The 25163-nt window shown below is 42.4% G+C and overlaps 2 protein-coding genes and 1 long non-coding RNA gene across 9 annotated transcripts; 2 read left to right on the forward strand and 1 right to left on the reverse strand.

Moving 5' to 3' along the window:
• The first annotated feature begins 105 nt into the window (after positions 1-105).
• On the forward strand, positions 106-10467 carry LOC104926881 (ataxin-2-like protein). Of its 5 annotated transcripts, XM_019273108.2 has the most exons (24): positions 108-322; positions 671-780; positions 1726-1765; positions 2254-2310; positions 2748-2819; positions 2989-3148; positions 3618-3739; positions 3906-3997; positions 4160-4408; positions 5009-5460; positions 5573-5659; positions 5745-5858; positions 6008-6088; positions 6237-6298; positions 6626-6984; positions 7079-7157; positions 7396-7512; positions 7701-7764; positions 8118-8296; positions 8413-8557; positions 8642-8751; positions 9119-9289; positions 9410-9581; positions 9680-9876. In XM_019273108.2, exons 2-24 carry the CDS (start codon positions 728-730, stop codon positions 9724-9726), a joined length of 3084 nt encoding a protein of 1027 aa, XP_019128653.2. In that variant the 5' UTR covers positions 108-322; positions 671-727; the 3' UTR covers positions 9727-9876. The 5 variants fall into 5 exon arrangements, with proteins under 5 accessions (XP_019128652.2, XP_019128649.2, XP_019128653.2 ...); XM_019273107.2 differs by having other exon boundaries at positions 106-780; positions 9771-10467; XM_019273104.2 differs by having other exon boundaries at positions 107-780.
• On the reverse strand, positions 10320-16614 carry adprh (ADP-ribosylarginine hydrolase). 3 transcript variants are annotated; one of them, XM_027289617.1, is made up of 8 exons: positions 16292-16614; positions 15429-15546; positions 15167-15275; positions 14725-14823; positions 14548-14653; positions 13120-13386; positions 12584-12735; positions 10320-11211 (listed from the first exon to the last, which is right to left on the reverse strand). In XM_027289617.1, exons 1-8 carry the CDS (start codon positions 16297-16299, stop codon positions 11063-11065), a joined length of 1008 nt encoding a protein of 335 aa, XP_027145418.1. In that variant the 5' UTR covers positions 16300-16614; the 3' UTR covers positions 10320-11062. The 3 variants fall into 3 exon arrangements, with proteins under 3 accessions (XP_027145418.1, XP_019128656.2, XP_019128657.2); XM_019273111.2 differs by having other exon boundaries at positions 12584-12798; positions 16292-16613; XM_019273112.2 differs by having other exon boundaries at positions 12584-12798; positions 15429-15543; positions 16292-16612.
• An 825-nt stretch (positions 16615-17439) lies between these two features.
• Positions 17440-20683, forward strand: LOC109141108 (uncharacterized). Its single transcript, XR_002042660.2, has 4 exons — positions 17440-17755; positions 17861-17961; positions 19314-19358; positions 19838-20683. It is a non-coding gene; the product is annotated as an uncharacterized LOC109141108 (long non-coding RNA).
• The last annotated feature ends 4480 nt before the right edge of the window (positions 20684-25163 follow it).

Genomic DNA, 25163 nt, shown 5'->3' on the forward strand with positions numbered 1-25163 from the left:
TCCACGTACGCGCGCTCACTAGTAGGTCAAAGGCGTGCGCGCACGTCAACGCCCCCCTCCCCCCTTTCCAGCCGGTTTCCAGTCAGCCCCGCGCGGATTGAGTCAAGTGAACCTACCGAGAGGTGGTGTTGACCGACCGCAGCAGGTTTTCTAGCAAGAAACCTGAACAACAAACAAAAAAAAATCTAACTTCCTAAGGCAACTGACAGTAACGCTAGGACCTTTATTTTTACACGGAAGGGTCAGCGGTGCCGGAGTTTTTTTTTTTTTAAGGCGACGCGGCCGAGAGAAGAAAGTAAATCCCGGAGGGAGAGCGCCAGAAGTGAGCTAATGCTAACTCAGCTAGCTGAATAATTATACCCGAAACTCGTGTAATTTTATGAGTCGCTTCATTTGACACAACCACTGTGGTTACAAAGTAGGTAGTTAGGTGGCATCTGTTGTGTTATATGCTACGTTTAATTAAAAAATACTGAGGTTTTGCCTTTACTACATTTTAGGCCACAAGCGACTCACTTAGCAAGATTAGCTACAATAGCCGGTCTTATTATTGAGGTTACACCGGCTCTGCGCTGCTTAGCAACATCACATCGAGAGGTGTTAGTGTTTTATAAGTTAGTTTACTCTTGGTACTGTCTAAGCCTTGTGCTTCGCAATGCTGAAACAACAGCAGCAACCCGGCTCGGGCGGGAGAAAAGCGTCTAACGGAACCTCGGGCCCCGGTGGTATGTCTTCCCCAGTCAGCGGCATCAACAGCGGCAACAGGACACCGGCCGGGAGGTAAGCGGGTTGTGTGTGTGTGTGTTGGGGGTTCCCTGTCAGGATAGTCCGAGGATTGTCCTGTGACTTAGAGGCCTACCGGTTAAAGCGCCGTATGCTCAGTGGGTGTGTCTCGGAAATAAAGTTTATCTCCAGGCCAATAAGATTAGTCTATGCTAGATTGACACTGCTCGTAAGCCAATCACAACCCCTTTTAAATTTGAGGACAACTAACTTGAGGTGGGTTCAAGTTTGGTGGAGGCAAATGAGCCGAGAAGCGATACAAAGTTTATCTGGCCTGTCAGTGCAGTGATGTTTAAATCATGTAACATTCAGCGATAATAAGACTTTGTAGCTACAGTAAGTTTAATATAGGAGCTGTGTGACTAACATGGAAGAGATTTTATGGCCACCACAAGGTCATATCTAAATCTGTGAGATCAGTGTGTGTGTGTGTTTACTGAAGTCTAGTTTCACTCTTTGTTTTGTAACCGTGAGTGTGACTGGAAGTGACACCATCACATGTGCGCAGGGTACATTCAAAATCCAGGTTGTTCATCTAAAAAAATGATGAAGCTGTCACTTTTGCTTCTTTAATAAATGAGATAAAAATGATGTGATCCACTTTTAAATGTGTTTTTGAGATGTTTGGAAGTTGCGATATTGAAAATTATGCCACATAATTACCTCACTGAATATCAGTTCACATGCCTTTTTAGCTCAAAGCCACAAAGCTGGAGCCTGACAGGATCTGTACAGTATAAATTCATCCACGATTGATGATTTATGCACTACAGATACATTTTCAGTGCTGTAGGAATGTTGATTTGGGCTCTGAGTAAGCCTGTCAACATCTTTATAATCTGGCTGGATGTGATACTGCCTTGACAGGCTTTGAAAACACGTTATACTCCTTTTTTACTTCTAAGCTGATTAACGTGTTTCAACTGTTGCTTTTCCCCACAGGAATCGAACTTCTGCCAAGCCATCATTCCAGTCATCTCCTGTGAGTATCAGTGATCACGGAAAGGAAACTAACACACAGCATTTTGTGTTTATTGTTAAAACCTTATGGGTTATACCAAAATATATTTAAATCACTTCACCTCTTGCCTGTGTATTTAGGGTGCAATGACAAACATAACTGTAAGATGAGAAATCAGCGTTTTGTCTCAAGTGATCATGATTTTAAAACGTGATGTTTTAATCCTGTGTAAAAGGTTCTGTATAGAAACTTATCGTGTGTTTGAAACTGCAATCAAATGAAATCGGGAAGCAGGAACGAACCTGTGACATAAGTCGATATCATTATGAAACAAATGTTGCTTAAACTTGTGGTCAGGAGAGTGCGTCATATGTTGTTTCCTGTGAAAGGATGCTTTAGGAGTTTTCTGTAAATCAGCTGCCTTTTTTCATGTAGTGGTTACCACAATATCATAATAACCTTATCAAACCATGTTCTTTTTAAAATGACACTATTTTTCCCGTCTGCAGGTCTTTGAGGGTGTGTACAACAATGCCAGAATGCTTCATTTCCTCACAGCTGTCGTGGTAAGTCATTTGGCTTGTTTCAGTGGTTCTTCTCAAACCAGGATGATTATTCCAGAAAACCATGAATCACCCCGTTTGACATGACCCATAATGATATAGCCTATCTAACTTTGCTACTGTACAGCTACCTTTAGTTAATGATCTGCCGAGTCTGTCACAGGTAGGGAAGGGTTAGGGCAGCCAGCCGAAGGTCCTGGTTAAAATCCTTTTTCCACCTGACTGTAAAACGAGCATATATATCACATTTGTTTGCAAAGAGGTAGACTGCACATCCTGTGGCTATATCTTTGATATGAACAGGATGCAGTGTACAAATTATGTCTAATTAATCAAAGATGCTGTTCCCATTTTGGATTTATCCTTGACCTAGTTTGTTTCTTACTCACTTTTCTGGGTTTTTGACAAAATATTTCTTTCTTTCTTTCTCTCTCTCTCAGGGTTCCACCTGTGACATCAGAGTGAAGAACGGCAGTGTATTCGAAGGCATATTCAAGACTCTAAGTTCTCGGGTAAGAAGCTCCTGTTGAGCACACAGGCACGCCCTTCCTTCTTCCAATATAATAAAGTAATGCAGCAATCCGGTCACTATACCGGTAAACTTGTGTCAAGGACTTTTCTTCAGTTGTTTCTGTTCCGTCCTAAAAATTGCTGCTGCCTTTCCAACGTTTTTGTCCGTAGTGCGAGTTGGCCGTGGACGCTGTACATAAACGCAGCGAGGACGAGGGTTCTACGTCGGCTCCGCCGCGGAGGGAGGACATTACAGACACTATGATCTTCAGTCCCTCAGACCTAGTGACTATGATCTGCAGAGACGTTGACCTCAACTATGCTACCAGAGGTACAAACACACGTCGGGGTCGTGGGGAAAGAAAAATAACTAAGTTCTTCACAGACCTGCAATGTATTTGTAGCAAAGACAAAGTTCCTCCTGATGAAGAGAAGCTGGCTTTGTGTGAACGCTAAGAGCAAGAGATTGCTCGATTGACTAGCACTCTTGATTTGTAGTAAATAGTCCTTCAAGTGCTGTAAATGATGACAAAGTGCATGGTTCATGTAACAAGGAGTAATGTATCTGTGTTAGACTGTATGTTAGACTTGACTGGTTTGTATTGCCCCATGTTCTCGTGGGAAAAACGGAGAGAAAATCATTGATTCCAAGTCCAGGCTCCAGTTTAATGGTTAAAAAAAAGCAAATGATGGTGGATTTGTTACGTAATTTGATAGTTTGAAATCTGGCCCAAATGCAGGCTGCAGATAAATCTTGCCAAAAGGAAATAATGTTTTTTCTTTCACATCTTTTGTATCAGACACCTTCACAGACACAGCCATCAGCTCCACCCGAGTCAACGGAGAACACAAGGAGAAGGTTTTACAGAGATGGGAGGGAGGAGACAGCAATGGAGAGAGTTACGATCTGGAGAATGATGCAGTGAGTCGATCTGTCTCTCTAACTCGCACACAAAAACGGCAACAACAAAATCTAATTATATAAATACCTCTCAGTTACTGCATCACTTATTTATTTGATTAATGAAACCTTGAATAATTAACTGTTACTGTACTAATAACAAACATTTGTTTGTGTTTTTCTTCAGTCCAATGGCTGGGATGCCAATGAGATGTTTCGTTACAATGAAGTGAAATATGGAGTTACGTCTACATATGATTCCAGCCTTTCCATGTATACGTAAGTTACCGTATGGATGCTTTCAGAAATGATTGATAAATTATTCTGACTAAGATAAGACAGAAATTGTAGAATTGGGCTCACGTGGCTTTTTATTTGACTATTTCTGTCCCTGTCTTTAATTTTAATTTCTCTTAATCCCGCCTTCCTCCTGCTGTCCAGCGTACCGCTGGAGAAGGGCAACTCGGAAGTCTTCCGGCAGAGGGAGGCACGTGCTGCTCGCCTGGCCAGTGAGATTGAATCTAGCCCACAGTATCGCCATCGTGTCGGCCTGGAAAATGACGAGGGCAAAAGCGAGGAGGACAAGTACAGTGCTGTGGTGCGGGACGGCGGCGATCGTGAGAGGGGCCGCGAGAGTCCTCGTGACAGAGAGCGCGAAAGGGGGCGAGACAGTCCCGGAGCAGGAAACAGGTAGGAGGGAGGGGGGGCATGTAGACAGTAATGTTAGTCAAACTATTATGCAGCAATGTGAACAACAGGCCTTTTTTCAAAGCATCACGGTGAGTCAGCATGATCAATACCACTATCCTGAAACTAAAGCATCTAACCTACGTGTGATATGTGACAAAAAAGACCATTCAGTAGCCGTTTGATTGGATCACACGTTGGCTGAGTCGAAGATGTTTCAATTTAAAGTTTTCGTAACACTTTGAAAACTTCTTGCCAAATTTGACTTTAAATCCGTGGCTTCAAGTTTCATTTTTGACTGAAACCGCAGTTGACTGAACAGTCTAATTTAGAGGCTGTTAGGGAGCTTGCAATCCTTTCACATAATCAGTTCAAGTAGACAAGTTCAATCTGCTGAAGAACATTGTGTGATATGATCAGAAGCTCCAGGACTAGAGAATTAGGGTTACTAAAGGGACTTTAAAGTGAGATTGTCTTGTCTTCTACTGTTTCAAAAATCAGGAATGAACTTCACCAGTCAGTTTGGATGGTGTAGTATTTCTTGTATCACCTATACGTTGCCCCTGTGCGATGATGAAGTGATGTATCCTCTTCCTCTTTCAGGGAGGGCAAGTACATTCCATTACCTCAACGCCAGAGAGAGATGAACCGGGAGCGGGAACGAGCTGAGAGAGGTCCTAGCGGGCCTTCACCCCACAACCGTCTAAGCGGCGGTTATCGCTCCACACCTCCATCTTCCTCTTCCCCCAGACCTCCACTGCCTTCTGCTACTGGGCCCCAGCCCGGTGCCTCCCCCTCAGAGAGAAACAGCCCGTTGTCAGGCCGAGGCGGGGCCTACGCTCCCCACCACCCCCAGGGTAGCCCAAGCCCAGGCCCAGGCTCTGGCCCTGCAAGCCCGTACACACCTGCCTCACCAGGAGGACCGGCACCCACGTCAGCCTCCACTTCCGCTGCCCCATCCCCAGCCAGCCCTCCTGCCTCACACGGACACACAGTCCCTCATTCCCACTCACTCCCACACTCGCTGTCTGAAGCTGGCAGGCCTCTTAATGGAGGTGAGTGTGTGAACGTGTCAGAAAGAGTTTTAGCAGCATCTGTGGGTGTCTGCTAAGCTAGTATGAATCGTGAAACACTATATAACACTTTTTTTTTTCGTTTGCCTTATAGTCTCTGCCAGAACATCTCCTAAAGCCCAAAGACCCCCACAGTCGAGCAGAACAGTCCGCGCTGCAAACTCTCACGCTCAGTCCGCAGGTACATTCAGTCTGCAGCTGTCATGAAGTCCTCTTTATATTTTCAGTGGATTTTTCCTAAAACTTTTGTTTTCATGTCCTTGCAGCTACTCGCTCTCCTAAATCAGGCCCTTCCCAGGACACGCCTTATTTGGACACATCGTCCGTCTCCCTGCCTCCCCAGAAGACGTCTGGCCCCGCCCCTCTCTTCCCAGTCGATGGTACGCTCTCACTTCTCACCTCCCTGTTGTATCATTAAGAATTTGAAATCCAAGTCAAAGTAATTGTTTCTGTCTGATAAGGAGTCATGTAGTGAAGATCTAATGAAGCGCTACAACTAATTGGTTTGTCGTTTGTCTCATGTTTACAGTGAATGAGATCCTCGGAGCAGCTGCGATCGAACGCTCAGCCGAGAGCCCGAGCAGCACGGAGGAAAGCAAGAATAGTAAAGGTGTGAGCTAAACACTGGAAATAAGTCTTTTAATTTGGACACCTGCATCAAAGGACATACAATCCGCTTGTGCTTTTTTTGACAGTGTGCGCCGAGTTCACAGTTTTCAAATGTTCATTAACCTTTTGTTTCCTCTCTCCTCCACCAGCTCCCTCAGTTCAGCAAAGGTCGCAGATTGAAGAGCTGCGAAAATTCGGAAAGGAATTCAGGGTAAGAGTTCAGCTGGCTTTCCATGAAGCGTGAAATGAGAAAATCTGTGACTAATCAAGAGGCTGCGACCTGAGACATCACTGATGTTAGATGACTTCCTACAAAAAAATCACTTATGGCTAATGCACTTGGTTGTGACCATTAATGTTTCATATGAAATTAAATACTAATTATTGGGTGCTGATGTTCAGCCAGGACGGTATGCTACTGAAGGGGTGTACTCACTTTTAATCAGACATTGCTACTCAAGGACCTTTGCATTGTGGCTATTGGTCCCTCACTAGATGTGGTGTGGTGTTTCAATCTTTATCTTCCTCTTTTTGTCAGCTCCAGCCAAGTGGAGGCAGCTCGAGCTCTCCCAGCTCTCCAGCAGGAGCCACCCCTCCTGCCGTCAGCGAGAGCGTCCCACCCAGCGCGGCCAAACCCTCTCCATCAGACGCTCACCCCGCTTCAGAGCCCAAACCTCAGCCTCCAGCTCCCAGTCCTTCCCAGCCCCAACCTCAGCCTTCGCCAGCACCTGCAGAGGACCCCACCAAGGACGCAGCAACTATACCTGGAGCCACAACAGCCACCACCTCAGCACCCATTTCAGATAGGCATTCACCGGCCGTCCCACAGCCAGCCAGGACCCCAGGAAGCGACGACGCCAGGTCTGACACGACGGAGCGGCCGGAGGGCGTGGCAGAGTGAGTTTCAGAAAGGATCATTGTAAATTATTTAAATTCTGCTTACTTATAGCAATATGATTGTTATTTGTAAACATTGTTTTTCTCTTTTTTGGTCCCCTAGCCAAGTGAAGAAATCAACCTTAAACCCTAATGCTAAAGAGTTCAACCCTATCAAACCTCAAATACCTATGGTAAGCCAGTTAATTCATTCAAGACATTAATATTTTATCTTTGCACTCTTTGCTACTTTACTAAGTTTCCCTCGAGATATATAAAGGTCTTAAAGTTAGACTGTAGTACATAGAGAGCCCTTCAGTAATGTGATGTGTAGATCATGGAGTATATTATAGTAGAGCTAGGGTAAGTAGATTGTGTAGAGAGATGTGGTAAGTGACATGCAGATTTACCTCTTACTGTATTACCCTACAGACGAAGCCCAACACTGCGCCCACCCCACCTCGGCCAACTCCTCCAAGCCCAGTGGTCCTTCAGCACCCAGGCGGTCAGGGCCCACTCTACAACACCCCCTACCTCTCCTATATTCAGGTACATGAACCAAAGCTCCAAAGATGCTCATATAATCATAGAATACCACAAAGAAATCTGAAATTTGTAAGATTATTCGTCTTGAAAAATGATTGAAATAGTAAATCAGTGATCAAATTGTACATGAATTGTTCTAGCTTCAAATGAATCCCTCTTGTCTTGTGTTGACTTCTTGATTTGTCTTTCAGACTCCACAAATGTACCAGTACACCATGGCATCAGTCCCCCAGGGGAAATACCCCAGGACCAAAGGTACCTGCACCGTTACTTTTCTCCAGTGCTGTATGTCTGTGGACTTGTTGTAAATTGCTTCTAAATGAGAATCTTTTATCAAAGGCTTGAAATGCACCTCACAGTACGTATCGCTGACACTAAAGCTTTTCAGTTTCACTTCAACATGCCTTTATCATTGTCCCTGTACCAAGAGGTGTTGTGTATTATAGAGGTGTCGTACTACAAAGTACCAGATTCCTGTAACTTTCAACAGCGTAGTGACACCACAGTGACTTTACAAAATAAAAAATAAAAACATCCTTTCGCTGTAACTGTATCTCTGTTTTTACCTCCATGTTTTTGTCGTCTTGATAATTCTTTGCGTCCACCAGGCTCAGTCGTGGCTCAGCGGTCTGACCATGGGACTTCAGCGACCCCCATGTTACAAGCTGCAGCGTCAGCAGCTGGCGCCCCGCTGGTAGCATCCCCCTACCCTCAGTCCTACCTGCAGTACACCCCACAGCAGTACGGCCAGCAGCAGGTCATGGCCATGACACCCTTCACTGGACAGGTATGATATCTACCAACTAGACCCGTTTATAATCAAGGTTTGAAATGGTCAGCAAAATGTTTGCCGTGGCGTAACATAAGGAAGCTTCCACATTTAAATATTTAAAAATTGTCCAGCAGATGTACCCCACCATGGTGCAGGGTGGAGCCAGGATCATAGGTCAAGGTGGGGGTCCTCACCCACCAGCTGTGGGACCTCCAGGAGGCCCCCAGTTCCCGTCACAGGGGGAAGGACCTCAGGGACCACAGCAGGGCATCTACGGTAAGTCAGAGAGGTCAGACAGTTATCAGTATAATATAATATTATAAAAGAGTCACATGTAACATCATCTCTTTTTCTGTGTAGCTCAACAGTCCTTCTCCCACCATTCGGGTGCAGTTCATCAGCCCCAGCCCTCCAGTACCCCGACAGGCAACCAGCCCCCTCCCCAGCACGCTGCACCTAGCCCTGGACAGGTAAGAACACAAAATACACCAAGACACTTTATTTTTTCCCCGAACCAGAGGCGAGATCTGACAAAGTATCCAGACTTTTCTGGATGAACTACATAACATAGAAGCCTCCACCACAACCAGACAGCTGAAGTTAGTTTGCCAGTATTTGTAACTGGTTTTATACTTGAAAAACAGTTTTACAGTGTTGCTTGCTTGTGGACTGCAAATGGAGTCACAGAGTGCAGAAACGCACAAGAGGATGTGCTTGTTTAACCCGGCCTTCAGGTCCTCTGAAGGACTCCTTTTTTGTAGGAGGGTATAACCTCTGGGGCACAGGTTTTGTGATTTCGTTTATCTCTTAACATTTTGGTGTTGTGATCTCTTTCAGAATGCCCAGTCAGGCCCACAGCCCCAGCCTTTGTACCACTCAGGTCCCCTGTCAGCACCCACCCCACCCAACATGCCGCCTGGCCACACGTCTCCACAGGGCTCTTACATTCAGGGCTACAGCATCCACCAGGGAAATCCACTAGCGTATCCTCTGGGACAGATGCAACAGGTATGGATCCACAGTGCTGCTGCTGCTGCTGCTTTTCCTCAAGTATTTCTCAAATAAAACTCAAATTTTGTGTTATTTGGAAACTCAATTAGTCAGTCAACTGTGTCACGTCCTCCCCAGGCCCACATACAGGGAGCCATGTCAGGTCCGCACCACTCAGGAGGCCACGGTCAGCACCAGGTCATGATGTTACAGCACCCCCCTCAGCAGGGCCCAGGCTCTGTGCCTCAGCACCCCCAGCACGGACCTCAGCAAGGAGCACACCAACACTTTTACATAGGACATCCACAAGGTACGAGACATAACCCCACATACCGGTGACTCATATTCACTTCCTGTGATGTTGAAGTATAGCATTTATAGATCTCGTTGTTCTTTTACCTCCCACAGCAATGCAGGTAACACACACTGCTCCCTTCCATCCGCCTGGAAACTAAACTCCATCTGCCCCCTCCCCCCTTACCTCCCAAACTGTACCCAGGAATGAGCCCCAACATCCCCACTGCCTGCTGGATGTGAGGCCCAGACTGAACGTGACTCATAGAAAAAAAAAAAAACATAAAGCAAATGGACAGGATCGTGCAGAGGAGAGAAGAGGACAGGAATAAAAAAGTCTCACAGCACCTTATGCTTCTGCTGTATTGTTCATCTGTAACAAACCTCGGCGTCAACCCCAAGACGAGGACCTTTTTTAATGCTAATGATGAAGGTGGCAGACGACAGCAGCAGCGTATCGCCCCACCCCCCCCTGCTGCCATCCTGCTCTTCTCTCCAACTTCTCCCCTTTTCAGAGACATGAGGCACCTCGCTGGGCGGACCAGTCGGAGAGGAAAAGACACGGATGAAAAACAGCAGCAGGCACTTTATCTTCCAGCAATGTGTTTTTAGCCTGGTGGGGTTTTGTAAGTACCATGACACAAATGGGAAACAGACTCTCACGGGATTCTCATGAATACAGCATGAATGGAGGGATTTGAAGAGGAGGGGGATTTTTAGCAAATCAATTTCTTTCTTCCTTTTTTTTTTCTTCTTTTTTTTAACTCGATCTTGTAGTTAAAACCACCCCCTTTGCTTCTCTTCTCTTCTGTAGAAAAATATAATTAATAATAAAAAAAAATGGACAAGACAAAAAAAATAATAAAAACAACAATGACCAAAAAATAAAGTTTTCAACTCAACTACAAAGATTTGTTTGTTTAAATTTATTGCAGCATTAATTGTGCTTGTAAGTATCGCAGTCAGTTCTGCTCTGCACTGCATGAAGTAACAACTACAATGAGACACAACTTTTTATTTTTCATTAGACCATAACGAGCGCATTTAATTTGAAGCTCGCTAAGCAGCTGCTGTTATGTCAGAGAGACAAAATGAAGTAATTGAGTCCCAGGGGACTTTTTTTTGTATTCTCTACACATTCTCATTAGCTTGGATTTGTTACACTCAGTGGTTTAAAAAAAAAAAAAAACTGCATGTTCATTTAAAATGGTCACTAGGGGGACCCCTTTTAATACAGCTGAGGCTCAGTGCCAATATCACAAGGCACACAGTTCTTGTTGTGGCAGAATGACTCCTCTTTGGGTTAGTGGGACACTGCTTCACCTTCAGGCAAGTATGACACCACGCTTTGCTTATGTGACAGCACATTAATATCGATGTACTACCAAGCGTACCAGCTAGTCTACGTCATTGTGTCAAGAGTCCACGGCCTAGTTTCCCCTTCACTGCAAGTTGTTTGGACACCCTCTGTCAGTACTGCAGGCTTTGACATCCTTCTCAGTGTGACAGGGCGTAGAGCTGCTCTGCGCTACGCTCCAGCCGGTCTCTGTACTCCAGGTTTGAGTAGTTGCCTTCAGGGACCCCCTGGGTGCCGTAGAGGAGACCCCAGCAGCAGGCGGCGATCACTGCTGTGCTGTCACTGTCGCCTGGGAAGGAAGGAGATGAAACAGAGAAGAGAGCAGCATGAGCTTAACTCCTTTGATGACGCGGAACTCCATAGTGTTTCTGTGTTTAATTAATGTAGATCTTTTTTTAGGTTTAAAGCTGCTATAGTCTCTTTCTGTGCACATCCCCTCTGCTCCAGAGCTTCTTCGTATCTTTTGAATTTATTTTGGTTTTCCAGCCTGCAAACCTGAATGTTTTGGTTCAGTCTCTCAGTGTTACCCACTGCACACTCTAGATGCTAGATGTTTTCCTCAGAAATCAGTTAAAACCAAAAAGTTAAGAGGATAAATATTGGACTTAACATCCATCAATGAAAATACTAATGAACTCCGGTGAGTTGCTTTGTATCTATGCTCGATGTGTAAATAGGCAACTGGCCGCTAAAAAGTTGTTCTTTCAAATTAAAGTGAGACTAAGTGACTTTTAAGGAAGAAAAATATACAATACAAAAACACTTTCATAAGCAGAACTATTTTTTTTTTACACTTAACCAATTAAAATGGTCTGGTATGGCCAGTAACTTTTGTTAGCTATTGTAAATTTAAGAAAGATAATGCGAGCATTTGTTGGCTGTTGTTCAGAAAAGGTTTTTATGGTCTTGATACTCTCGTTAAACATCTATCATGACGTGTTTATGTAAGTTAGGAACTTACTTTCTTTTTGCATTTAAATTTTTTGTTACAGTAAATGACACGTGTTGCACATCAGTACAAGTTCCCGCCTTGCACAGATAGAGCTGTCAACTCAGTTTTTTGCAGAATTTAACCTAATGACAAAAAGTGCGTATTAATCACAATAACTGAAGCCGTGGACAGCTCTAACACTTGGGCCAAATCAGAACATCTGCTAGGATGACTTCAATTTCCAAGGTTCATAAGAAGATTTTTTAAAATGTCATCCTTTGTTGTAACGACGACTTGTTCACTAACAGCCGCATGAACGAAGTATCCTTTACACTTCATTTGTGCCACCATTGCAAAGCTGCTCCTGTCCTCAATGACAATGACGGATGGAGACCAATTAGAGTTTGGACCATTAGTCCATATGGCTTGCCTGAGCAGGAAGTGGCACGACTAGACGAGAAAGACTTTGGGAAGACACCTGTGTTTAAAATAAAGAGATGAATGTATGCAAAAATGCAAAAAGATGTGAAAATATTAAGTCCACCTATGATATATGTAGACATGCCAAACCTGAAGGCTGGGTTTTGGCAAAGGACTAGGCCTAATACTAAATCAGCCTATATTTAGGTATAAAGTTTATAATCTTTAGGAATTAGAGATTTGGTAAAGGTCTTGTAGAATTAAGGTTAAAACAGACTTCCCTGTCAGCCTATAAGATCCATTTTCTGACCTCCATGGAAGCCTGCTCTGCTCATCAGCTCTTCCCAGTCCGAACCGGCTCCCAGCAGGGCGTCGAGCGCTATCATGGGAGCGTCGTGTCCGCTGCGTCCCGCCCAGCCCGACAGGCTGAAGCTCTTATAGGCTTCATCTCTCTCCGCTGGGCTGTAGGAAGAGGGAAAAACCGGAGGCCCTATCCCGTTAGAGATGCCTCTGAAATCCAGGTACCTGTGGACGGAGGTAAGAGTTTCTCCTGACATCTGCACTATCCTCCAGAGTAATGTGATTCTCCAGGAGTGACAGAAGCAATGAGTCATTCCAAGGTTTACAGACATCCTGATCATATCATATCATTTTTACAGTAAATATCAGGTGAAGACAGCTGTGTATGTCAGTGATTATATATACAGCATGCGAACACACACACGAGCTCAGTGCTGCTGACCTGATGTGACATTTTAGTACAAGCCTCCTGTCATCATTGATGGCTTGAGACTAAAATTGCTGATGCTGGGAGCCTGAATTTGAACAACAAGTCTGATTTCATACCACTGCCACTTGTCACAGAAGTAGCCCCAGTCTCTCTCTGTCTCCTCGACAGCGTAGCCTCGACCTTGAACAAAGTTCTTCGCTATTGGACAGGCCTCACTGAGCAGGCCTAGACCCCACGTCGTGATTGGCCTGCGCTGGATGGCGTACGCTGTAAAAAGGGCCGATGCTACCGCTCCCAGGAAACCGGTGGGGTGAGGATGGGTCATCCTGCCTGTCTCCACGGCAACCGCCACCAAAGACAACAGCTGGTCAGGCTTTGGATACCTGGTGAGAGCAAAGTAATTAAGTCATATTTAAGGAAATAATCCTACAGCTGAGGAATTTGTTGAAGCATTCTGCTGTAGTACAAACAATGTTTACAGTAATTACTAATTTTTATGCTTTAATTGACGCCATGCCACGCCATGATTTATTTACTGGCTCCAGCTAATGTTTTCACTCAAAAACTCTGTTATTTTTTTTATTATTTTCTGCTTACTGATCAAAGAATGTTATTATAAATTATGTTTGGATGAGAGCAGCAGCTGTAAATTAACCGTGAAATGTTCAATGTCACGTTTTCTACGGGTCTCTGGGTGACCAAAATAAATTGCAGCGCTGCCACTGTTTTGTGCATCAACATCCGAAGTGATCCAGCCTGAATGTTTGTTTGTTTTTTTACTACCATTCAGAAACAAATGAATCCCAGAAACTAAAGCTTGTTTTCACTGTTTCACACCATTAGAAATTGAATATCTTTGTTTTTTTTTGTCAATTTTTGGACAAAACTAGATATCTGAAGGTGTCACCGGAATAAACAATAAATCTGGAAACCCTCATTGATTCCCTAATTTCTTTTTGTGAGAACTTTCTGTGGGAGGAAATGCGTTCACACACAGTTACTGTCTCTGTTCCTACCAGATCATGGGCGTCCCTCCCTACCTCCTCTCTAAGCACTACCAACAACTGGACATGCTAAACCATTCCCTTCTACTGTAGACCACTTGAACTTTTTGCTGCACTAAGATGTCTTTGTCGCACTGTACCGTGATTATATCCATTTGTTGTGAAATTGTAAAAGCTAAATGACTAAATGAAATACAGGTTAGGAACTTCAGTGTTATTTTGGACTCTGCCCTTAACTTTGAAAGTCAAGTTAGTAACATAAGAAGGGCAACTCTTCTTCACTTAAACATAATGAGTGAGAGGATTTATATATTGCCTAGAAGTGCCTTTATTTGTTAGGACACCTAATATTTGATAGAAATTGATCAAATATTGCATAGATTTGTACCTGTACCTGCTCAGAGACGGATACTACAAGGTCATTGACAATAAAAAATGATAACCACACTCATGGAGAGCTCAGGCAAAACACAGAACATTGTAACTGGAATGCGTAAAGGATGAGTTATTATGTATTTATTCTCAGGACAGGTGTCTTACCTGAGGCCAATACACATGGACCTCATGGCTGCTCCACAGCCAGTCCCCTCTGGGTTATAGGCCACTCTGTAGCCCCCTTCCTCTCCAGGCTTCAGCTGGGAGACTCCTAAAAGAGCAAATGAAAAGTTAAATCTCTGCCATTGCTACAAATTAATGTGATATAATTACATGTCTCACCCAGCATGCTCGAAGGCCCTGGTTTCCTCCCGTCCATGTCTTTCATACCCTCCACATATCGTGCAGCCACCTCATGCAAGAGCTCCTCCCCCGTCTTCCCTACGATGGAGACAACATGTTCAAACCGCAGACGATTAAGTCCGTATTAAGGTTTTTAAAGACGTAACACATCTGTTAACAAGGCTGGTTGTTTGCTTTGTCACAGTAAAGGTCAAGTGGAATTTCTACCAATTTCCTTCCACTCATGCGGAGTCGTAATAGAGCAGCAAATCAAGGCAAGACTGGAGATTAGATTTAACCTTTAGTTGGAGCTCATGAGAAGGGGAGGGTGTGGTGCGTGGCCTGATGAAGCCTCATCAGAACGCCACATCAGATAAATTCAATCAATTCCTTATTTGGAACGAAGGAGAGAGCGAATGGGTTCAATGTCATTTGAGCTCACCAGTTGCCAGGCCTTCAGCCGTTGCCAGATGCAGAACCGTGTCATCACTTACGGGCCAGTCTGGGAGCTCAGCCTTGATGTTCTTTAGACCGCCGAGCTCCTTCAGCTCCTGCAAGAACAGGAAATTTTAAGCTTTATCACAAACTTAACCCATTAAGTTTTATTTAGCATAGGACTTACTGTCCCACAAAACCCTATACAGGATCCCTGAAGGCCAAATTTTGTAGTATGACCTCTGTTTCTATGTTGGCCCTCCACTGACCTGGTGAATAACAGGTCCCGACTCATTGTACTCCCACAGCTGGTTCCTGTATCCTAGAGCATCACCAACACCACTCAGCAACATGCCTGCCTTATAGTGCTCCAGTGTGGCAGATCTGCTGAGGCAAAACAGGCAGAAAGTGACTATTATCCATGTGTTAACAAATATTATGCCACTTTCAAAGTGCTTGTCAGAGCCATAAGCAAAGTAAGCAACTAAAAGAACCCTCAAACCAGAAAATTACTAATGCAGATGCATTTTTTAACGGCTCATAAACTGCTGAGGAGAATCTGTTTTATTAGATTTAACAAGATCATTTATATTCTGTACAGTAATTTCAACCGAAGCTGTGGAAAAACAACAGTAACATCACTAATGATGTCTTTCACTACTGCTCTGGATGAAATTAAAGCATACTGTGTGGTTATAGGAGGCTCAACAGCCTGATCTGCTGCTGACACTTTGATGTGGGAACTGCACTGAGGTAATATATAATATTCTGGAAAGGTCTCACAGTGGGGGGAGATCAATATGTTTAAAGGAAGGCTTTTATCATTTGTTGTTATTAAAGTCTTCATATTTGCAGTTGGGGATCGAAGATACAGTCTAAGGAAAAGTAATAATGTTCAGTCCATGAAAACAGCAATAGTGCACTCTTATATAAAGGTATCCACCATTTCTGGCCAGTTTAATTTGTAAATTTGTGAAGTAATGTCAACATGTTCTGACCATAAATGTAAAAAACATATAAGCAAGTCAGCTTAAGCATTAAGTTACTTCCTGGCTTCATATATTGAGAGTTCATTTAGATAAAACGGTGCATTTTGCTGCAGGAAAAACCCTCCGTGCATTTGCACCCTCACCGGTTCATTGCTGGGCGTCGTTCCCCGAAATAAAGCTTCACCAGGCGGGCACACGCTGAAGTTGACACCGGGGCTGTGAACTGAAACGCTGCGCACCAGATTTACTCTCTAACCTCTTGTTTTGTTGCAAGTATTAACTCGGTCCCAGCTTAGACAGAAGCCTGCAGTAAACAAAAAAAGCAGTGTTTATTCACTAAAGTTATTTCTACTTTCCAAACTTAAGGCAGCAGGTTGGACTGTCTGAAAACAGCGGAGGCTAAAAAAAGACGACCAAGTAATTTTAGACTTTTCAGCTGCCAAGATGGAGACACAACAGGACAAATGGTCAATCTTTACTGAAACACCAGGGTAATTATTGACAGGGCTTTCTGTCTGGAACACAGTGTAAACATGTAACAACAAACTTTGTCATTATTTATTTAATTATTAAATTAATATCATATAAAGCTCTACAAACGTAAAACAAAGGTATATGCTCATACTGATGATGAAAAACTGAACAGCTGATGTGATGATGGAGCCACATGAAAGTACATCCATCATTCATCCTATGAATATGAATGTCTGCCAGATTTCATGGCAATCCATCCAATAGGACGAGATATATCAGCCTATACCATACATAGTATAAAATATAGACGGTGCATTGTGACATCCCATATGTTTGGTCTTGGCTCTGCTAAGATAATCTAAAAATGGACAAAGATGTGGATCATCTAGGGCGGTTGCTTAAACAAACCACCTGTTATGGCAACCATAGTCAATTAAAGAGGGCACGCTGGTAATTATGTATAACTTTAAACCTTAATATAACCCGAACAGGAGAGTTATATAGAAATTCAGACTCGGTACAGTTGTCATGAATGAATGAATTATCTATAGAGACCAAAGCAGTTTTTTGTACCATCCCATAAACATGTTTAATTCTGCTGTGAAGCACTTTAATATGGGGGCTTATGGAGATGACTCAGTCTGTAGCCAGCTTCAATTGGCCGTTTGATGAACTTCATGGAGTCCAGTGTTCATTCTCTGAAACATTGGTATGATCAGCATCACCAGGCCTCAGGTTATATTTGCCATACAGCTCCATTCTAATGTCACCATTTTGAGTCTTGTATAATATCTATTTTCCTCACTTTGTTTCCAGTTGTGCCTCTTGTAGCCTTTAGATGTGTCACTTTTTCCGTTAAGAAGATTTCTTCAGCGATTATTAGCCATTAGTCCTTTGTTGTTGTTGGTGCAACCTCCACCCAGTTCCTTGTAAAAGCTTTTTTACTTGGTGCTAACACTATTTTAACCAAATATTTGTCACGTCCCATTACACTTTTTTCAGAGAAATTATAGAGCTAAAGTACCAAACAACTCTCCCAGCATTTTGGCATCATTTTTGATGTCTGTGTAACTGCGTACTTTCAGATTTTTTCAGTAGAATTTCCTCCATGTCTGTGTGTTGGTGAATTTATGGTATCTTCCACATCTTCATCTGAAATGTGTATAGTAAGCTATTTTTTTTTCATTTCTCATTTTCATTCTCTCAACTCTCTTTCTCTCTGTTGTTATTCTGACCAGATGTTGAACTCTGAACACTGTGTAACTGGATAATCCAAAGCAGATCGCAGCCTGAGTCGAGTCCCTCCTCTGCTTCCCGCTGTTGTCATCTCTACACCCAGGTGAGATCAATACACTTTTCAGTCCAAGTTCAACATGAATCTGATGATGATTTTATCCAACAGAGGATGTTCATTTTGGGTTTAAAAATGTCATTGTGAGGGCACTTGTCATGCAAAGAGGAATGAACCTTTAGCTAGATTTGAAATACTGGTTAGGACTGATGCATCGTTGGTGTTAAATAAAAACATTTGAATTGTTTTTTAAATGAAGTTCCATAACAAAAGTTCTAGAGCTACAGTATGTGTCACAGAATTGTGGATTAATTTTTAATGGACGGATTAGCACAGATCAGGTCTCATATTACAACACATTACAATAATTCTCTGTAAGGTAAGTCTACAACCCTGAACATACACTCCCATTCTTTCCCAAAGTAAAAAAATCTAAGACTGCAGACTTCTTCTGTGCGCACAAATGGTTTATTTCTCTCAAATGTATTCAAAATTGTGTTAGTGAGTATTTCTCCTTTGCCAAGATAATCCATCAACCTGACATGTTTGGCATATCAAGATGCTGATTAAACAGTGTGGTTATTGGACAGGTGTGCCTTGGACTGGCAACTCTAAAATGCAATTTTAGCTTTAGAAAAAGGTTCATTTATCTGGCGCTGCACTTTACCTATTTCACATAGGACACATAGGAAGCCAATCAGAGGCAAAGTAGAGCAATTGGTGTCTGTAGCCTTGTGTGAAATACCTACGTACAGGCAGTGTAGTATCAATCTATTCTATAATGTGTATAATGTAAGTAGTAACTTTACATGTTGTCTACTTAATTAGCCACACAATTTTCTACTCTTAATGACACTTAATGAGATGTTCAAAGATTGTTCACTCTTTATTATTCTGCTGAGATTTACAGCCAACCTTGATATAACGTTAACCTATTTAACCGGTGTGGCTAAAAAGACAAAAAGGTTTTTGTTTAAATCATATTTGTTCTTGTTCGCAAGGAACGATTGAGACTGTTTTTGGCACAAATGTGTGAAGCTTGTGTGAAAACACGAGAGACATTGTGGGGACAAATATCTGTTCACACAATGACATTATAGTGGAACAACATCAACGCTTCCCGTTTGGGCACGAAAAGCCATATTATCAATGTCAACCATTACATTTCAGAGTCAAAGAGTTTTTTTCTTTAAGGTCTGGATAAGTACAATAAATACAGTGTTACAGAAATGTGTGCGTGTGCTCTCCCAAGATTGTGAGATCTGACATGAATACACTGTACATTTTATTGTAATCAATTAAAAACAGTCACTTTCAGAATTGAAATGTAAATTTTTGAGGTTGAATGTTACAATATTGTGATATTGTACAATAACTCTTGATTTCTTTGATCTGTTTAGACAAAATGGACGAAAGAGGAGATGGAGTGCATGTCGGTAGAAATCGTAAGTACTTCCTTGGTTCATCATTGGTTAGTTCTGATTAAGTAATTTGATTTGGACGAGGGTCAATCCATAAGTGCTGATATAGAGAACACCAGCACCGGGACGTTCTACTTTACAGATGTTATGAAACTGTGGAGGCCTTAAATAGCTACTCACTCCATGTAAGAAGGAACTCTACCATGTGTCCATCAGTCCAACAGCTGTCAGACTCTTTAACAGCAGCATGACTTCATGACTTTCTTCAGCATGACTTTTTTTTCTCTATATTTCTTTCTTATCAACCTTTTGTATATGAGCTACTGAGATTTGAGTGAATTTCCCCTGAGTAGGATCATCAAAGTCAATCTTATCTTAACATCACTTCCTCTCATGTGAGGTTGCTTAAATCCAGATCTCACTGATTTACATTTACTGGGCTGATTTACAACTTAATTAAACTGAATGATAATGTTAACTGAATTCTCTCACTGATCTTGCAGGCCCATACATTCTCCTGTATTTTAACTCAAGAGGGGATCAAGCAGTGCCCAATGAGCGTCAAGCTGGACTCCCTGTCTGGTTGGAATTTTTCTTACGTCATGATTTGGAGGAGATTGTTTTAGCTATGGTCAATGAGTTGATTAATGAAGAAAACAATAACAACAACAATGAAAACAACGTTGACAATGCTGGGAACAATTAGAAGATTGATTTCTACAGCAAGATAAATGATTTGTTATGACAAACTTGTTTGGATTGTTTGGACATCATTTGATACAGATTTAATTTGTTCTGACATATCTGACACTTTGTTATTAGGTTATGGATTTTTAGGGTTGGTATGATAGATTTATTCAATATGGACTATGAGTTATTAGTAACGTTTGCTACGTTTGTTAAAATACTGAAGTCTACTTTACAGGAATAGTTTAACATAAAAGAAATTGGCAATTGGGGCAAACAGCTAGCTCGCTGTCCAAAGGTAACAAAATCCACCTGTTAGCACCTCAAAAGCTTACTAATTAACACAGTGTATCACATTTGGTTTAATATATACAAAAACTAAAGCTAAGGTAAACAACTGCTTTTGTGTTGTGTGTGTGATTGTTAATTGTTAAATTGGCTAGACAATGAATATTTGCTTGTTTACTCATTTTCAAATTTGTTTGTTCACTTATTATTCATTGTATTATCTTTGCCCCACCAGACACTGTTTTGGTCCACTCTCCATGCGACTTTAACCCCTACCAGGAGCCTGCCAGACTCAGATTTTGTCTTCCCTGGTTTATGTGCTTCTAAATATGTAAATATGCTACGTAGTTGAATTGTTTCTCTTTTAGCTGTTTTAAGGATCAGAAGTTTTATTTTTCAAATCGACCGGATTCTCTGTAGCGATTCTTCCATGAATCTAAATTGAAAACTAGAATTGAAAACACTGATTAAACAAGTTCATTCAATCGTCATGTAATGATTCACCCACAGGCAGGACAGCCTGCATGGAGGGTTATTAATTACCATTGAATCCAGAGTTCAATAGGCCCTTTCCCTGTGCCAGCGATTACAGATTAGATAGCCTGCAGATTAGATCACAATCACACCTATGCAAGGCCAAATTTCTTCTTTCGACCGAAATTTGGCCTGGTCAAGGTCTACATACAGAGGCTCTCACATATGAATGTTGTGGAAGATTAAACCCACTCATGTGCCTCATTTTTGTATTTAGCCCATAATTACATATATATCTGAAAACTACATCTCTGATTTCACATACATGGTGCAGGTTGCATCCACGACATCTGTTTTATAGTCCCCTGGGATCCACATGTGATCTTTGCGTGACACAGAAATTTAAACTTAACCGGAGCAGTTTGTGCAGCAGTTTGGCAATGTGAGAATTAAGACCATCGTTCCACCAGAGGACACAACTCCAAGTTGTAATGTCGGCAGGCATCCATCCCGCTAACATGCTCTCGAGCGAGACACGGCTGCTTTGTATCTGACCCAGTGCTCTGACCTAAAGGTGGAGGGAGAAAAGTGAAAAGAGAATTCTCCTCCAGGGATCAATAAAGCATTGCATTACATTAAAATCAAGTTTTGTATCCATGGCTGGTATTACATGGCTCCAGGATCTTCCCTCCACAGGGTGGCATGGTTTCCCTACAGCACACAAACAGTGGCTTTGAAACAGACTAGATGATTGACGCTGGCAGCTGGTGGATCCTGATGCCAGACTGTGATTCCCAATGGCTGATGCGCACGGTCAGTCTTCGCTACCAGATGATTATCATCAAAGGGAAAGTGCAGATTGTGGAGGGAGCTGAGGTATCAGGAGAGAGGTGGCCTGGAGGCTATTTGTCACATGAGTTGTCTAAGGCTATAAAGGCAGATGGCGTGTAGAGCCCGAGAGAGACACATTGGTGTAAGTGGTGAAACAAATGGTCCATGTGCAGATATGCCTGGATGGGTGGAGGAGTGTGGCAGTGCCTCACTATGTGCGGTTGAGTATGAGTGCTTCAGAGAAGATGAGAACACGTATGACTGCATCATTAATTTCAAATAGATCTCACACTGAGGCTCTTGGCTACTGACTGAAAATCTCACTCCAGGTTGCTCCGAGCCATATTGATTACCTGCTAACACCCTGAATTAAAGAAATAGTTCAATATTTTTGGGAAATTTTCTTTCCTTGGCTACAGCCAGCAGCTGGTTATCTAAGCATAACGGACATAACAGCCAGCTCTGTCAAAGAGTAAAGAAAATATACCTACAAGCACCTATAAAGCTCAAAAATCAACACATTATGTCTTTTTTTCAGTCTGTGCAATAACATAAGTGTACAACCAACACATTGTAGCTTTTCCAGGTTGTTATGTGCCCGATTAAAGTAAACCTTGGAAGTCAGTTCGTCATTGTGAGATGAATTGATGGCCCCGCTGCAAGAAATAGTACAACACATAACTTCCCATAAAACCTGCACAACCTGCCGATTTTTCATTTCAGCCTTTGTAAACAAAGTAGCTGTCAATTTGTGATGGACAGACATGAAATAGGTTTTATCTAATTCTTGTCAAGAACACACACAATGTTTCCTAAAATATGAAACATCTTGCAACTTCTATGCATTAGATTAGTTTTTGTTGTGCCTGAAATCAGCAGGGCTGTTTAGTGTCAGCTTTCACACTTACACCTGGAGAAAACACAGTTTCACTAAAAGCTGCTTGAATTATAAATGCATGTATTTCCTGACTCTTGAAAGTATTCCAGAGTCAGCTGGAAACAGGATAATGAAGAAGCCCATTATGCTGTTGCACTGCAGCCAAACCAAACAGCATCAAAGATATCTCGCCACTGCTAATTATCAAGCCAGAGACATTTCTCCTCATGTGATTATAATGTTTTTTAAATTGCCCCCTTCGGCATGGTTGAGCTTCAGTGTGCAGCACTGCTTCTCCAATGGGGTGGTTAGTTTAGTTCTGCTTGATGACAGGAAGAAGGTACAGTAAGCTTGACCGACCCTGACAAACTTGCTCCCAGGTTGCCTCTTAGTGATGAGAGATGGTGGTGGGGGAGTATATCACAAGGGCGGTGGGGTGACGTGTTGGCAGCCTCGACTGCCTGGAAGGAGGATGTGAGATGCAGCGTTGCAACTAAATCTAACTCCTTTCTCCTCACTGGGTAAGATTCTCAGTCCATTTACTTTTTCTCCAGGTCTTCCCAGGTATTAAAACATCAATTTATCTTTGTTTAAAGTAAAAAATGATCATTGATGAATCATTTTTTTAATTCCCAAACATCCACTTTTTCCAGCTTTTTTCTATATTTGAAGAAATTTGAAGACATCACAGTGCAGTCTACGAAATGAGTGCCAGTGTTGATGGTGTTTCTTTTTTTGCTGTTATATTTCTGTTTTTTATTTTTTATATTTGAAAAATGTTTAAAGTATTATATAAAATAATAAAATACCAGCCCTAATATGGTTAAAAACATTGTGATATTTAGTGATCTCTGCACTTTCTTTCCTACTCCTACCCCTACTACTGTCAGAGCATACTGGACAAAGAAATGGAGCAGACATCTTATCATCTCTCCCTGTTGTCCTGTCCCTCATCTAGCATCATAACCCCTCCTGTAAAGCGGCTCTTGTCAGTAATGGCATTACTGTTTACTGTTGGGTCCCATGTCAGTTAAAGAGATGGTTGGGTGGTCAGAGGAGGAGTGAACAAGTGTCCATCAGAGTACAACTTGGAGCTACCAGCGTCATTCTGCTTCCCCCCAGAGGCTCCCTCTCAAAAATAAATAAATAAATAAATAAAACCCTCACAGCCTCTTCACCCGGCACCCCCCATCCACACCCTCACCCCCCCCCACCCCACCCAAGACGGGCCATGATACCCAAGTGCTATTACAAGTTCCAGTGTTGCCTAGCAACTGGCTGGTGGATTACAATTGGTGATGTACATGGTGGAGATTTAACACTGTTTATGGGGGTGTCAGTGTGTGCATGCATGTGCGCGTGCATCAATTTGTGTGTGTATGGGGTAAAAGGAACTGGTGTGTGTGTGTGTTTGCGTGTATGACGTGAGTATGTGTGTGTGTGTATGTGTCACCAGTGCCCTATTTCCCCTGCAGCTTTTAAGCAATAAACTGTAAACTTGCAGTTTCACAGTAGTGATTATGAGAAAATAGATCACCAGGTGTCTGCCCAGTAAATCTTTGGGCATATTCAATTTCCGTGCTGCTGCTGCGATTGCAGGTTGATTTCATTGGTGATACACTTTAAAGCAAAAGTTTGGCGTTTTGGGAATTGCACAGAGTTACGTGAGGATATTGATACTGCTGTTATATTTGTCTGCTGGAGATGAAGCTACAGCCAGGAGACAGTTAGTTTAGCTTAGCATAGAGACAGGATACATGGGGAAACAAGGTCTCATGAGCTGCCAGTGCTCCTGCACTCGCCTCCTCTGTCACACTGGGATTCTTTACTAATGATAGCCTAAGGCTTATTATATTTAGAGGCCACTAAAAGAAAGAAATATTGACTAAACTACAATATTATAGAGTTTAAAACATATACTAAATATAGACAGTCAGTTATAGATATATAGATAGGCATTAAGCACAGTTACAAATATCTATGATATCAATTTTGAATGAGATTTTCTTTCTTCTGGAACAAACCCCAGAAGTTCTGGTTTCACTTCAATTCTCTGTGGGGGGTTGTGTGTTCAATATTTCCTGGCTCCGAGTCATTGCCAGGCACTCAGCTGATACTCCAGGATGTTATCAGTCCCAGCCAGGAAACAGTCCGGCACATAACCCCTGTAAAATGATGAATTTTAGTGTTTTCACTGTGTTGTTTGGTACAGATCAAAAACACGAGATATAAGGTCTTAATTAGTGAGCTTTACTGATGCTGGAAGGAGGATTTGATGCTAAGTTAAGATAAACGTCTGCTGGCTGTAGCTGATATGTAAGACTATAAAAACATGAACGTCATATCCGTGACGTCACCCACAGGTTTCTGAAGAGTCACATGTGAAGTTCTATAAAAATTCAACCTCAGTACAGTTGTCATGAACTGGAAATTAGCTATAGAGACCAAAACAGTTTTTTGTACCAGGCTGTAAACATGTTTATTTCTGCTGTGAAGTTAAGCATTTAAATATGGGAGCTTATGGAGACTGACTCGTTCTGCAGCCAGCCTCAACTTTGGGCACTTGCACGTTGGCATCGTTCACAGCCATGGAGGTTGCCGCTTATGTGGGAGTGATATCAATCTTCTCATCTCTCTGCCCGAAAGTAAATCATTTTCCTCAGATTTTTTTT

The sequence above is a fragment of the Larimichthys crocea genome, chromosome XVI (genome assembly GCF_000972845.2).
Source record: "Larimichthys crocea isolate SSNF chromosome XVI, L_crocea_2.0, whole genome shotgun sequence".
NCBI lineage: Eukaryota > Metazoa > Chordata > Actinopteri > Sciaenidae > Larimichthys > Larimichthys crocea.